Source organism: Protopterus annectens, chromosome 13.part0 (assembly GCF_019279795.1).
Source record: "Protopterus annectens isolate FY-2018-M chromosome 13.part0, PAN1.0, whole genome shotgun sequence".
NCBI classification, from domain to species: domain Eukaryota; kingdom Metazoa; phylum Chordata; order Ceratodontiformes; family Protopteridae; genus Protopterus; species Protopterus annectens.
This window is the reverse complement of record NC_056747.1, coordinates 454,458,250-454,471,920: the sequence shown is the minus strand read 5'-3', so window position 1 is coordinate 454,471,920 and position 13,671 is coordinate 454,458,250. Positions and strand designations below refer to the sequence as shown.

The 13,671-nt window shown below is 43.1% G+C and overlaps 1 protein-coding gene across 1 annotated transcript in view; it reads left to right on the top strand.

Moving 5' to 3' along the window:
* CCHR13.PART0H19orf71 (chromosome chr13.part0 C19orf71 homolog) overlaps positions 1–4,690 on the top strand; it is a 54,373-nt gene extending 49,683 nt beyond the window's left edge. The window contains exon 4 of the mRNA XM_044054096.1: positions 3,233–4,690. Coding sequence (XP_043910031.1) covers positions 3,233–3,264 — 32 coding nt within the window. The 3' untranslated portion in view covers positions 3,265–4,690. The remainder of the gene's footprint in view (positions 1–3,232) is intronic.
* Positions 4,691–13,671: the final 8,981 nt, after the last annotated feature.

Here is a 13,671-nt window from a genome sequence, read left to right as displayed (position 1 = left end):
AGGAGAATAATATCTCATCTGGAGTACCCAAGTAGGGATCCTTATCTGGGGTGCTTTTCACACCCTGAATGTATGTTGTTGTTGGTGATATATGTTAGATATAGATATGTGTATATATATATATATATATATATATATATATATATATATATATATATATATATATATATATATATATATTAGATATAGATATGTACATATGTATGTATATGTATATATATATATATATATATATATATATATATATATATATATATATATATATATATATATCTAGTGTACACACCTGTTAAAATGCCAGGTTTTTGTGATATAAAAAAAATCAGACCACAATAAATAATTTCAAAAATGTTCCCACCTTTATTTAATGTGACCTATAACCTGTACAATTCAATTGAAAAACAAACAAATCTGTTAGAGGAAAAAATATAAAAAATAAAAAACATACCATAAGCTGTTTGCATAAATATGCACACCCTTAAACTAATACTTTGTTGAAGCACATTTTGATTTAATTACAACGTTCAGTCTTCTTGGGTACATTCCTGCCATCAATTAAAGATACTCTGATTAACCCCAAATAAAGTTCAGCTGTCCGAGTAGGATTTTCCTGACATTTACTCAGTTGCCTGCTACAGATAAAGCCATGGTTCGCAGAGAGCTTATAAAGCATCAAAGGGATCTCATTGTTGAAAGGTATCCGTCAGGAGAAGGGTACAAAAAAAATTTCCACATCAATAGATATACCATGGAACACAGTGAAGACAGTCATCAAAAAGTGGAGAAAATTTGGGACAACAGTGACGTTGCAAAGAACTGGATGTCTCTCTAAAATTGATAAAAGGACAAGACGAAAACTGGTCAGGGAGGCAGCCAAGAGACTTACAGCAAAACTGAAGGAGCCGCAGGAATTACTGGCAAGTACTGGTTGTGTACTACAAGTGGCAACAATCTCCTGTATTCTCCATATGTCTGAACTATAGGGTAGGGTTGCAAGATGGAAGCCTTTTCTTCCACAGAAAACACCCAGGCCCAACTAAAATTTGCAAAACAATACATCAAGTCTCCCAAAAGCATGTGGGAAAATGTGTTATGGTCTGATGAGACCAAGGTTGAACTTTTTGGGCACAATTCCAAAAGGTACGCTTGGCGCAAAAACAACACTTCGCATCACCAAAAGAATACCATCCGCACGGTGAAGCATAGTGGTGGCAGTATCATGCTTTGGAGCTGCTTTTCTTCAACTGGAACTGGGGTTTTAGTCAAGGTGGAGGGAATTATGCACAGTTCCAAATACAAGTCACTTTTGGCCCAAAACCTACAGGCATCTGCTAGAAAGCTGAAGATGAAGAGGCATTTCACCTTTCAATATGACAATGACCCCAGGCATACATCCAAATCAACAAAAGTATGGCTTCACCAGAAGAAAATTAATGTTTTGGAATGGCCCAGCCAGAGACCAGACCTAAATCCAATAGAAAATATAGGTTTACAATTAGATTTGTGAACTGCAGTTGATTGAGAATGTCAACCTACAGATTTCCGAGAGGCAGTTTTGCGAACCCAAATACATCGACTACACTACATCGCATGGGGAGTGTAGTTTGAGTATTTCAGTTGGGAATTTTGAGTGGAGCTCACAGTTCAGTGAGGAACAGGGAATTAACCCATTTCCTCACTGTAGTGTGTTCTCGGAGTTGGTATATATAATTTACAGGGGGTTGTGAGGGGCACAGACCCCCCCCCCTCACATGGTAGACGAAATAGTAAAAGTGATGTATCATTGACTTTAGAGTGTCATGGTACATTACGGTGCATAGCTTGCATGACTGACGTCACCTCCTGCTATGTCGAATACATCGAACTACAGGAGTCGATGTATTCAGTTTCAAGTTTCTGATTGTTGTAATTTTCAAGATATTGGTTTGACACTGAGGCCAATCGATGGATGCAGTTTCAAGGTTTCAATATTAAACTATATATATATATATATATATATATATATATATATATATATATATATATATATATTGGTTCTGAAATTTTCAAATTTCAATATCTCTAGACCAGAAGAATGAAAGCGCAGTTTATTGAAACTGCACTTTGTTGAATCTGAGAATGTTAAATGTGCGGCAAGTATTTCCCGGTGTGTGTGTATAATGTACTGTGTCTTTAAGACGTAGTGGTGTGTCAGTGTTGAAGATGGTAGCCGGTGTGCGGTTATGCTTGGAGGTGTAGGTAAGTGTGTAGTAGTTAAGGATTTAGGGTAGGGGATGTGTTTTTGTTATATGTTTGGATGTTGTAGGTGCAGTTTAGGGTGTGTGTGTGTGTGTGTGTGTGTGTGTGTGTGTGTATACAGGTGTTGAGTGTGGTGATTGTTTTACATATGTGATGTGTGCGTGTAATGGGAGTGCAGGGCTCGTAGAGGTAGGTGTGTTGCTGTTTTTGTGCTAGTGAGACCTCAGGGTTGGTATGTAAATAGCGGGGTGGGGGCACAGCCCCCCACTTGGGGGTGCAGGGGGGGGCTTGTCCACCTGCTTAAATGCAGAGTAGTGCATTTTGTTGTTTTTTTTTGTGTGTGTAGTTTTATGTCGGGGGAGGGTTCTGTGTTTTGTGTATTGGTATTCTGGGTTTTCATGTTTGTGGAGTTTTGTTCTTCTGGTCTCGAGATACTGAAATTCGATATTTCAGTATTTCAAGCATCAGAAGTGAATATATATATATATATAAACCCAAAGACTGAATCTCAAAAGATTGAAAATTCAAAATACTGAACACATTTTTAATGCAGGGAGCAAGTCCCCCTGCACCCATAATGTGGGGGGCTGTGCCCCCCGCACCCCCTGCTAACTATATATACCAACTCGAAGATCGCACAACAATGGAGAAGGGGCAAATTCCTTCATTCAATATTTTGAATTTTCAGTCTTTTGGGATTCAGTCTTCTGAAGTAGACCCATACACACACACACACACACACACACACACACACATATATATATATATATATATATATATATACTTTAAAAAATACAATGTTGCATGTTCTATGACTCAGACTTTTAAGCTGTCTCTGTGCTGCATGCTTTGTGTAGTTCTGAAATGTGAAAATTTGCATCGTCTGTGACATTGGCTGTCATATTTGTAAAGGTTACTTTTATGGTAGTTTCACTTGTAGCTCCCTTTCCTTCACTAGTATGAGACTAACACCTTTCTGATATTTTTTCCACAGTGGTTGACCGCCACAAGACCAGTAATCACTGACCACAGTGCCCTACATTAATGCAAGAAGTACACTTTGCGGTGAGAGACATACATCCAGCGACACCTTGTCCTGTGTCAGTCAATCCATATTACCTATTATTTTACAGATGAGAGGCAGCATTGTTTACTTAATTCTGTAGCGTTTGTGTTTGTTACTAGAACCCTGGACTAAAGTATAGTAAAGTGAGCCTTTCTTTTATCTTTAGGAAAACTGTTTGACCCTTAATTGTAATTTGCAGCCCCATAAGATAGTGCTGGTCATCTTATCTGAAAAAACACCTAAGGTGATGGCATTTTACCGGGCATCTTTTGAATTTAGTAAAGATTTACTACAATAACTGGATTTTTTAATTACAGTAAGTATCAGTGTGAACAGCCCATGTGATATCAGTTATATGGCATAAAGTATGGTACAAGTCTGTATCCCACACATAGAGTATTAGGATTACTTATGCATAACTTTTTCAGTTGTCCAGGTGTTCTGCTTGTTTGACTGCTCATAAGTATTTATAAGAAATAAATACAAACACATAAAGTTGTGTCACTTTCATTTTGATATCACAGGTATGTTAATCATGTCAGCAGGTATGTTAATCTTGTCAGCCTCTCAAGCTTTTCGTTTGAGATTTATGGATCATACAGCTATGTATACCCTGAACACTTAAAAAAGATAGCTCCACATATCTCTTTATAAACTATTCCTATGATTGTATATTTATCTACTTACACAGCCTAAAATTTCTGTTGCTATTTCATTTACAAAATGTATTTCACTCACAAACATCTTCAGGTATGCAGATTTTGTAACAAGATATGTTTAAATAGTAAGATGTTAAGTTGTCAATCTCGCCTTCATTCTTGCTGGATGGGTTTGGAGCCGACCCTCGGCTCCGACTCGGCCTATACTAAAGCTCGAGAGCTATTTATACCAGCTTGAGGCTACCCTATGTCCCACAATGCTAGGCGCTAACTACCCAGATCTCGTTTGCCACTTACAGCTGCGAGGTGCGTTTATTACCGGCTTTTCAGGTTAGAAGTTATAATTCTAAAATTTTTATCTTTTAGTCAGATTTTTAGTTAGTTTTTCGTTAACGACCATCTCATTAGCTTCCCTTCATAGCTAATCCCCCTTCCGGTTCCTTTTAATCTTTTTCCTAACCCCCTTTAGTTATAAGGTTAGGCCTTTGGGCCTATTCTGCTCTTAACTTGTCAGTTTAATTTTTGTGTGACTGACTTTGCTGTTTTAAAGGGTGTCTGTGTGTGTGTGTGTGTGTGTGTGTGTGTGTGTGTGTGTGTGTGTGTGTATTTTTTGTACTTTAGGATGTCAAAGGACACCAGGGTCTTAGGCTTCAAGACGTGTGACTCGTGCTGTCAGAAAATGTCGCTGACAGACGGTCACACTTCTTGTGTTTATTGCCTGGGCCCTCTGCACCTGCAGGACTCTTGTTCAGTCTGTCATGCGTTCAGTCCAAGAGTCCTGCAGGAACGCAGAAACAAGTTAATTTTGAGGGGCTTGTTAAAGCCTGAAGGTTCCTCGACCAAGTCTTCATCGGGGAAGCCTTCAAAGCCATCTAAGCCGTCGGCTCTGAGCTCAGAGCCTTCGACTGGTGGTGCTCTGACTGCTGTCACATCGTCTCCGGCTGGAGCCGATGTTTCCAAGACACAGTCTTCATCATCGGCTCTGGCTGGAGTCGACGTTCCTCAAATTCAGGCTTCTACATCGGCTCGAACCAGAGCCGATGATTCTAGGACTCAGTCGGTGCCGATAGTGGTGTCGGCGCCATCTGCTAGCCGTAAAAGGTTCAGATCTCCATCCTTGGAATCTGTTCACTTGGCTCCAAGGTCTCCTTTACTCTCAGAGCGGAGTCATCGAACCCATTCCTCCAGGTCTTCCAGGCTCTCGGACCATGACGTCGAGAGGGTGGTTAGTAGACTTCTTAAGTCTCAGGCACTAGCCCAAATGCTCCATAGCCATTCTCAACAGACAGTGGCTATTCCCACCCCATCTTCGATTCCTCCTCTGACTCTTCCTCTGAGTTTGGAGCCGGAGCTTGTGGGAGCCATGGCCGTCAGCACGTCGGAGCCGATACCTCACCTTTCAGATCCGTCGTCAGCTCCGGTCTCTTCCATGGTCTCATCCTTGGAGGGATCCGGGCGCATGGACTTTCTCATCGGCTCCGAGGGGGAAAGTGGCATCAGACCCTTGTCCTACCCCGTTCTCCCTCTCGGAGCTTCGGCGCTGGTAAGTTCGGCCCCGACATCGGCTTCGGAGCCATCCCTCTCGGTGCCAGGAGGGGTCCTTATCTCTTCGGAGCGAGAACCTTCTACCCTGCCTGATAGGGGTGCCTTCGAAGTCATGAGGTGCGTGCTGGCCCCTGTGCCTGCTCCACGGTCGGCTCCCTCAGCTCTTCCCTCTGTAGTGCCTGCTGCAGTCTCTACCCACCCTCTCATTCCTGACCATAGAGATCCAATGCCTCAGGTTTCCCCAATGGGAATATCCTCCTCTTCCGAGGTTTCCCCTGATCCATCAGGGGAACCCCCTCGGAAGAGGAAATGTAAGAGGAAGCATGTGGACTCCTCTGAGTCTATTACATTGGATACCGACTTGGATGAGTTGGAAGGGTCCCCATGGTCCCCCTCTGAGGATGTCTCCTTTTCAGACATCCTTGAAATCCTGAAGCAGAGGGGGAACTGGTCTACCCTTAATCCTTCCGAGGACGAGTCGGTTTATCTAGAGGCTTTTGGCTCTCGCCCTTCCACCTCCTGGGTGTCTCCACCCTTTGACTCCCTCATGGAAGTGGTGGCACGGAAGGCATGAGCGGCCCCTGATACGATGGAACCTACCCCACGGAGGCCTTCCAAATTCATAACAGCCCCTTTGGACAAACAGTTTTTAGCCAAGGGTGTCCCGGTTGATGCCATGGTGGTGGCTGCAGCCACTAAGAAGGAACTGGCTGATCCTTCAGTACCTGTCCATCCTCCTAACAAGGAGTCTAGGACTATGGATAGGTAAGGCAAGTGGATATTTTCTTCAGTGACCTTTGTCATGCAATCGCTGAATTATCTGTGCCACTTCACCCGCCTTCAAAGAGACATGCTCAAAGAAGTGGGTGAGGTCTTACAGGATCCAACAGCTGCGGGGTCTCAAGACAAAATAAATTCTCAGCTGGCAACCCTGAATTCCATTGTCAACTCCTCCATGTGGCTTATTTCCTATGCGGCCGATGGGGCGAGTAGGGCTGCAGGCACAGGCGTTGCCTTAAGGCGTCATGCATGGTTGCGGCTTTATAATTTTGCAGACCCCTTTAAGGCATCCTTCACTAACTCCCCCTTTGATGGTTCAGCTTTGTTTGGACCTCAAGTGAAGGATACTTTGACCCGATGCGAGCAAGGAGGCAAGACTCTCTCTGCCATGGGAGTCCATTTTTCCACCCCGTCTAGACCTTACCCTAAGGGTCAGAAGGGTGGGAAGATGTGGTTCCCTAAACCACAAGAGGTTGCGCCTGATGCAAGAGGTCAGTTCCCCTCTAGAGGCAGGGGGGGAACAATAACAGACGCTGCCCTAGGGGCAGAGGAGGTCTGTAAAATCAGGGTAGCAGAGAGTCTCTTTCTGACAAACCCTTCCAGCATCCCTGAGAAGCTGCCCGACTGTCTGCCATCGGAGGCAGTCGGGGGAAGGTTATCACTGTACCCAGAAGCCTGGCTTTCACTCACCCAAGACAAATGGGTACAGTCGATCATATCCGAGGGTTACAAAATTCCCTTTATCCACACCCCAACTCAGCCAAAAGGACCCCTTCCAGATGTTCCACCCAGTCTAAGGGAACAAGCAGTACTAGAAATATCAAAACTGCTAACAAAAAGAGCCATACAGCTACTCCCAGCAGACCAACAAGGATCCGGAATCTACTCCAAGTTCTTTTTGGTACCAAAAAAGACAGGGGACTGGAGACCCATATTGGATCTCAGCAGACTAAACAGGTCTGTAAGAAGAACGAAGTTCTGGATGGTCATGCTACAGTCCATTCTACCCTTTCTGGGTCAGGATGAATGGATGTGCTCAGTAGACCTTCAGGATGCGTACTACCACATCAAGATGCACAGGTGCTCCAGGAGGTTTCTCCGCTTCTGGCTGGGAACCAGTCATTATCAGTTCAGAGCCCTGCCCTTTGGTCTCACTACAGCCCCCCGAGTGTTCACCAAATGCATGGCAGCGGTTACGGCTCATCTGAGGCGTCAAGGATTCCAGGTGTTTCCATACCTAGACGACTGGCTCCTCACTGCCACCACCAGGCATCAACTTCTCCTCTCCAGAGATTACACCATTCATACTTGCAAAGGGCTAGGTATCTCCATAAATTTCGAAAAGTCTGCCTTGTCGCCTTGTCAGTCTATTACCTTCATAGGCGCCACCTTGGACACAGTCCGGCTTTCCACAAAACTAACCAAACAAAGAGTTCTAGATATTCACAGGCATGTTCACATCCTTCTTCAGGTCAGTCGCCCTGCTAGACAGGGGTCCAGGAAAGTAAATAATGTGGGAAGAAATAGCCAGGGAATTGTTATGGCTAGGCTTGTATAGGCCCTAGGGCTGATAGCCTAGTACCAACCTATGAACCTATGAACAACAAAATCCAAGCCAGGTTTGTCCTGAAGGTATTAGGTCTCATGGCGGCAGCCATTACTCTACTTCCCCTAGCTCGCTTTCATATGCGGATCCTTCAATGGATGCTCTTTTCCCAGTGGTCCTTTCAACAACTTCCAATGTCACACAACATTTTAATAACCCTGTCTTGCAAGAAACACCTTTCTTGGTGGATGGTCTCCCCTCAAGTCCTTCAGGGCAGACCATTTGTTCCTTCTCCCCCGGTCGCCACGCTGACAATGGATGCCTCCCTGATTGGGTGGGGGGGGGCATTTTCAGGGCAGGACGGTCCAGGGCACATGGCAACCTTTCGAGTGCCACCTGCACATAAATGTCTTGGAGATGAGAGCAGTACTTTTAGCATTGCAAGCCCTTCTGGACTCTCTTCCTATCGGGACTATTGCAGTTCAGACGGACAATATGTCCGTAGTGTGGTAAATCAACAAGCAGGGTGGAACCAAGTCCTATCCCTTATGTCGAGAGGCTCTCAGACTTTGGCAGTGGGTGATCTCCTCTCAGCGGTTTCTGATAGCAATGCAAATCCCCAGGAAGTCCAACATCATAGCGGACAGGTTGAGCAGAGCCATTCTCATGCCACACGAGTGGTCTCGCAAACAAACAGTAGTGGAAGAAATTTTTCAGAGATGGCGTCGACCTTGCTGCGACCTTTTTGCAACACCTCAAAACAGCAAGTGCCACGACTTCTTTACTCTCTTCCCTCTTCCCAGCCACCCCCCCCAGAGACGCTCTAGTCCACGATTGGCCCCGGGGACTTCTGTGCGCCTTTCCCCCCTTTCCATTAATCACTCAATTGATTCAGAAAGCTACCGCCGTGAGAGCCACCATGATCCTCATTGCTCCTTACTGGCCTCGTCAGATATGGTTTCCGTTCCTGCAGTGTTACCTCTTGGGGCAGCCCTGGCATCTGGACCCAGTGCCAGATCTCTTGACCCATCAGTCGGGACAGCTGCACCACTCCCTCCAATCTCTCAACCTCACAGCTTGGTTGCTCCAATTCCAACCCTAGCCAGGCTTCCCCTTATTTCCCATTCTGTGCGTGACATACTTATAGCTTCAGTAAAAAAGAACTTCCTGCGCGGAAGCAACTGCACGGCTGAAGAAAAACAAGCAATTATGCAAAAGAGGCAGCCAGCAGACCAAATCCTGGTGAATAAGTGCATTTATTGAAGAATGCAATAAAGACAGCAAAAGTACACAGACCGGTTTCGGCTGGTTAATACACACAGCCTTCCTCAATGTAAAAAAAGTCACTCAAGAACTGTCATTTAAATATCAGACAAAACAATGTGATTGGTTACACTTAAAACTGTTCATTTAATCCTGGTGGAAATAAACCACCTAACTTGATAATCCATTTTTTCTCTTTGGAACACAATAGAGAATGCCAGCTGGTTTTATTTTGTTTATTACCCTTGATAGTATCAATAATGGTAAATAAGAAATTAGCAGTTGGATGAACTACCTGATGTTTAAATAGAGCATTGTGTATTCTATCCTTCTTTATGTTATTGATATGTTCAGAGATCCTAAGTCTTAATGGTCTGGACGTTTGTCCCACATAAAATGCCCCACATGTGCATGTAGCCAGATAAATAACCCAATCTGTACTGCAATTGGCAAAAAACCTAATGTCATACACTATGGGAGAGTTTTTGATGGAAAATTGCTTAGTTTTGCATATTTTATTACAACTGACACAGTGACCACAAGGGTAACAGCCTGAAGGGATGCCACCTGTGAGTGTGGTTTGAATCGGTTCCAATTTGCTATGCTCATGTGTATGTTTATAATGATTGAAACAACTACTTAAATTTTTTCCTTTTCTAAAAGAAAAAAGGCATTTATTGGGAATAATATCGGCTATTTCATGATCATATTGCAAGATGTTCCAATGCCTGTGTATACTCTGGATAAGGTTATCGGAATTCCTACCATAGGTAGTGGTGAACCTGATTGGTTGTGAAACCATATTATCCTGCTCCTTGTAGGACAATAACTCATCCCTGCTCATAGTGCCAACCTTGCTACTGGCATCAAAAACATGGCACATTTTGTAACCCCTACATCTGAATCTATTGGTAAGATCTCGACTTTGTTCCTGATATGAAGAATCATCAGAACAAATCCTTTTTATTCTGATGAATTGTGATTTGGGTATATTTTTGGCAATATGTGGTGGATGAAAACGCGATGCATGTAAGATACCTATAGCTTCCCTAAAGTCACCACCAGGAGAATTTATGCCAGCAAGTGGAAGCGTTTTTCCTTCTGGGCAGGAGCTAGAAATATAGATCCTTTTACTGCCCCTATCCAATCAGTCCTAGACTTCCTAGCCAAATTGTTTCACTCAGGGTCTTCTTCCTCCACCATCAGAGTACACTTAGCGGCTATTTCGAACTTTCATGCAGGATTTTCGGACTCCAGTATCATGTCCCATAAGCTTTGTAAAACCTTTCTTAAAGGTATCTTTTTGCTTAAGCCCCCGATCAGGGACCCCCCCACTGCAGTGGGACTTAAATTTGGTTCTAACCTCCTTGATTCTACCCCCCTTTGAACCTGCGGCTTCCTGCTCCCTTAAATTGCTATCTTGGAAAACTCTTTTTCTGGTTGCCATAACATCTGCGAGAAGAGTATCAGAACTTCAGGCCCTTTGCATTCGTCCACCTTATCTAGTTTTCCATAAAGACAGAGTGTCCCTCAGGAGTAATCCATCCTTTTTACCCAAGGTTTCTTCTGAGGTGAACCTAAACCAGACTATCGATCTTCCAGTTTTCTTCCCAACTACTCCAACAAAGCAGAACAAAAACTGCATTTTCTGGACGTTCATCGTCAGCTCCGTTACTATTTGGATAGAACCAAACAAGTTAGGAAATCTGAGCAGCTCTTCCTATCTTATGCAGCAGGCAAGAAAGGCCTTCCAGTTTCCAAAGTAACCCTTTCTAGATGGCTGGCATCTGTGATCACTTTCATCTATCAGCTCAGACGCCAAAAGCTACCGTCAAGGCTCAGGGCTCACTCAACCAGAGCATTAGCCACCTCAATAGCTTTTCAGGCTAGATTACCAAAAAATTCCATTTGTGCAGCAGCCACTTGGGCCTCTCCTCATATCTTTATCTCTCATTACTAATTAGACATGGCCTCCCGAAGCCGGGCTAATTTTGGTTCCACCATTCTCAAGAGTCTGTTCCGATGAGCCACCCAGGGTGAACGTGCTAGGGACGCGGTCCCATCCAGCAAGAATGAAGGTGAGATTGGCAACTTAACATTGAGAAGTTATGTACCTACCATAACGTTCCATGTTAGTTGTCTTCTTCTCGCCTTCTTTCTTGCATCCCACCCCCTATCCCCCTAGCCTGGACAGACCTAAGGATCCTTGGGGATCTTCTTCTTGCCTCAGTTTGCCCCCTAGGCTATCCCTTCTGGTAGCTATAGGTCTAGGTGACTTTCGAGTGAGGTTTCCTCTCCTCCTTTTGTTGAAGAGCAGAACTGCTATGGTTTCAGCTATCAAACGAGATCTGGATAGTTAGCGCCTAGCATTGTGGGACATAGGGTAGCCTCGAGACGGTATAAATAGCTCTCGAGCTTTAGTATAGGCCTAGTCAGAGCCGAGGTTTGGCTCCAAACCCATACAGCAAGAAAGAAGGCGAGAAGAAGACAACTAACATGGAACGTTATGGTAGGAACATAACTTCTCATTTTTTGTTCGTACCAATGGAATCTGAGTGGTACAGTAACATTATTGCACAGGTATCATGCATCCCCAGAGCAGTTAAACACAGCTCAGCATGAACATTATTACACTGTGCTACAGGCATTGTGCATCCCAACAACAATTATACACAGCACTACAGTGAATCACCACCTATATAAATCAAATGTGTGGGTCACATTTGGGTTGCACAGCTAGGTGTGTAAGGGCCCTAGTTAGTGGTTGTTAGCCTAGTACACATCTATGAGCCTATATAATCATGATAAGTGAATGACACACATGCTGCAGCCAAAATATGCAGGCTCACCTGATCTCTGCTGCAAGCTTGCTGATAAAAGGACCCAACCTCCAATCAGTTTGATCCCACTATAGCCATACCACCCTTGTTACACCCCCAATAACCCTAACTCTAACCCTAAAACTCCCAGTCACTCCTTATCCCTAATCACAAATGTTGCTACCTAAATTTAAAACTGCCATTTGCTTCCTTATCCTAATCCCAAACCTTTATCCCTAAACCTAAAATTCCCAGTTGCTTCTAACTCTAATCCCAAGCATCTCTCCTTAAACTCCAAAACTTCCTGATGTTCTCTAATCCTAAATCTAAGCCTCACTCCCTAACCCTAAAACTCCCATTCTCTCCCTGTGGCATTCTAATTACCAACAACACTGATCTCATGTGGGCTGAGGTCAGGGGATGAGCGTCCAGCTTTGAGGGTGTGACCTGAGAGCACTCAGGGCTTGAACAATTGCAGTATAGCCAGACATTCACATTCAAATTTACAGTACTGGGCCTTTCAGATAATTAGAGAGAAAAATCACTCAAAGCAGAGAATAAAAGTCAAGTGATGTAGTTAGACATGATGGAATGTAGTGTCACTCTGACTGTCCTCACACCACTTAACTCCCATTCATTACTATGGCTGTACTTATAAAGGTCATTTTGAGCAAAGGTCATTTTATATATTTTCCACTACCCTGTATCACTGCTTCATTTGTTTGGATTTTTATGGAACAATTTTTACTTTCATCTCTATATTTGCTAAGGAAATAATTTTCTACCACAAAACATTCAGCATTCAGTTCGTTTAAATGGCAAAGAAGGCATTTTAGATATCTCAAAAAATTTCTGTTTTTCCTTAATAATAATTACAATAATTAGAAACATTAGGATGTACTGAACATACCATTACCTGGTTTACTAGCGACCTGAAAGATAGACAACAATGTCAGATGGCAAAACAATTAATCTGGTTATCTGGTTAATAAAGTAAGCATCCCCCAGGGCTCCATTACTGGACCGTTACTTTTTAAATCTATTTATAAATAATATCCATATTGTCTCCCTACATAGTTCCCTCATCCAGTATGCTGATGATTCTATCATTATATCCTCGGCCAGCAACTTCCCAGATCTCCTCAAAATAACACAAAACACCTTCTCAAACATGGAAACATAGCTAAACAAAGCTCAGTTATTACTTAATCCCAAAAAATCCAAACTACTAATATTCTCTTCCAAACCACCCCCACAAGACTTCAAAATCTACTCCTTAAATAAAACGGAAATTGAAGTAGTGAAAACAGTTAAACTTCTGGGCATCACTATAGATGATAAACTAGCATTTGAATAACACAGTCTTAACACAATCAAAAAAACACACTCAAAAGTAGGTAAACTATTTAGACATGAACTGTATATGGATAAGCCTACAAGAATAAAAGTTGCACATTCCCTCCTACTTCCCTCACTTCTCTATGGTTCCCCTATCTTTACCAACCTTCATGCATCCTTAAGCAATAAACTACAATCATGCTTTTTATAAAATTGCCAAATTTGCTTCTGGACTGCAAAACCGCACTCACCACTGTCACACCATTAAAGAATTAAAATGGTTGGAATTCCCACATTACCAACAAACTCTTGCTCATAAATTAGTATACAATCAAAATAACTACCCATCACTGCAGTCTACTGTACAGTCCTACATCCAAACCCGAAATCTTCGTTCGACTAATAAACAGCTCCTTA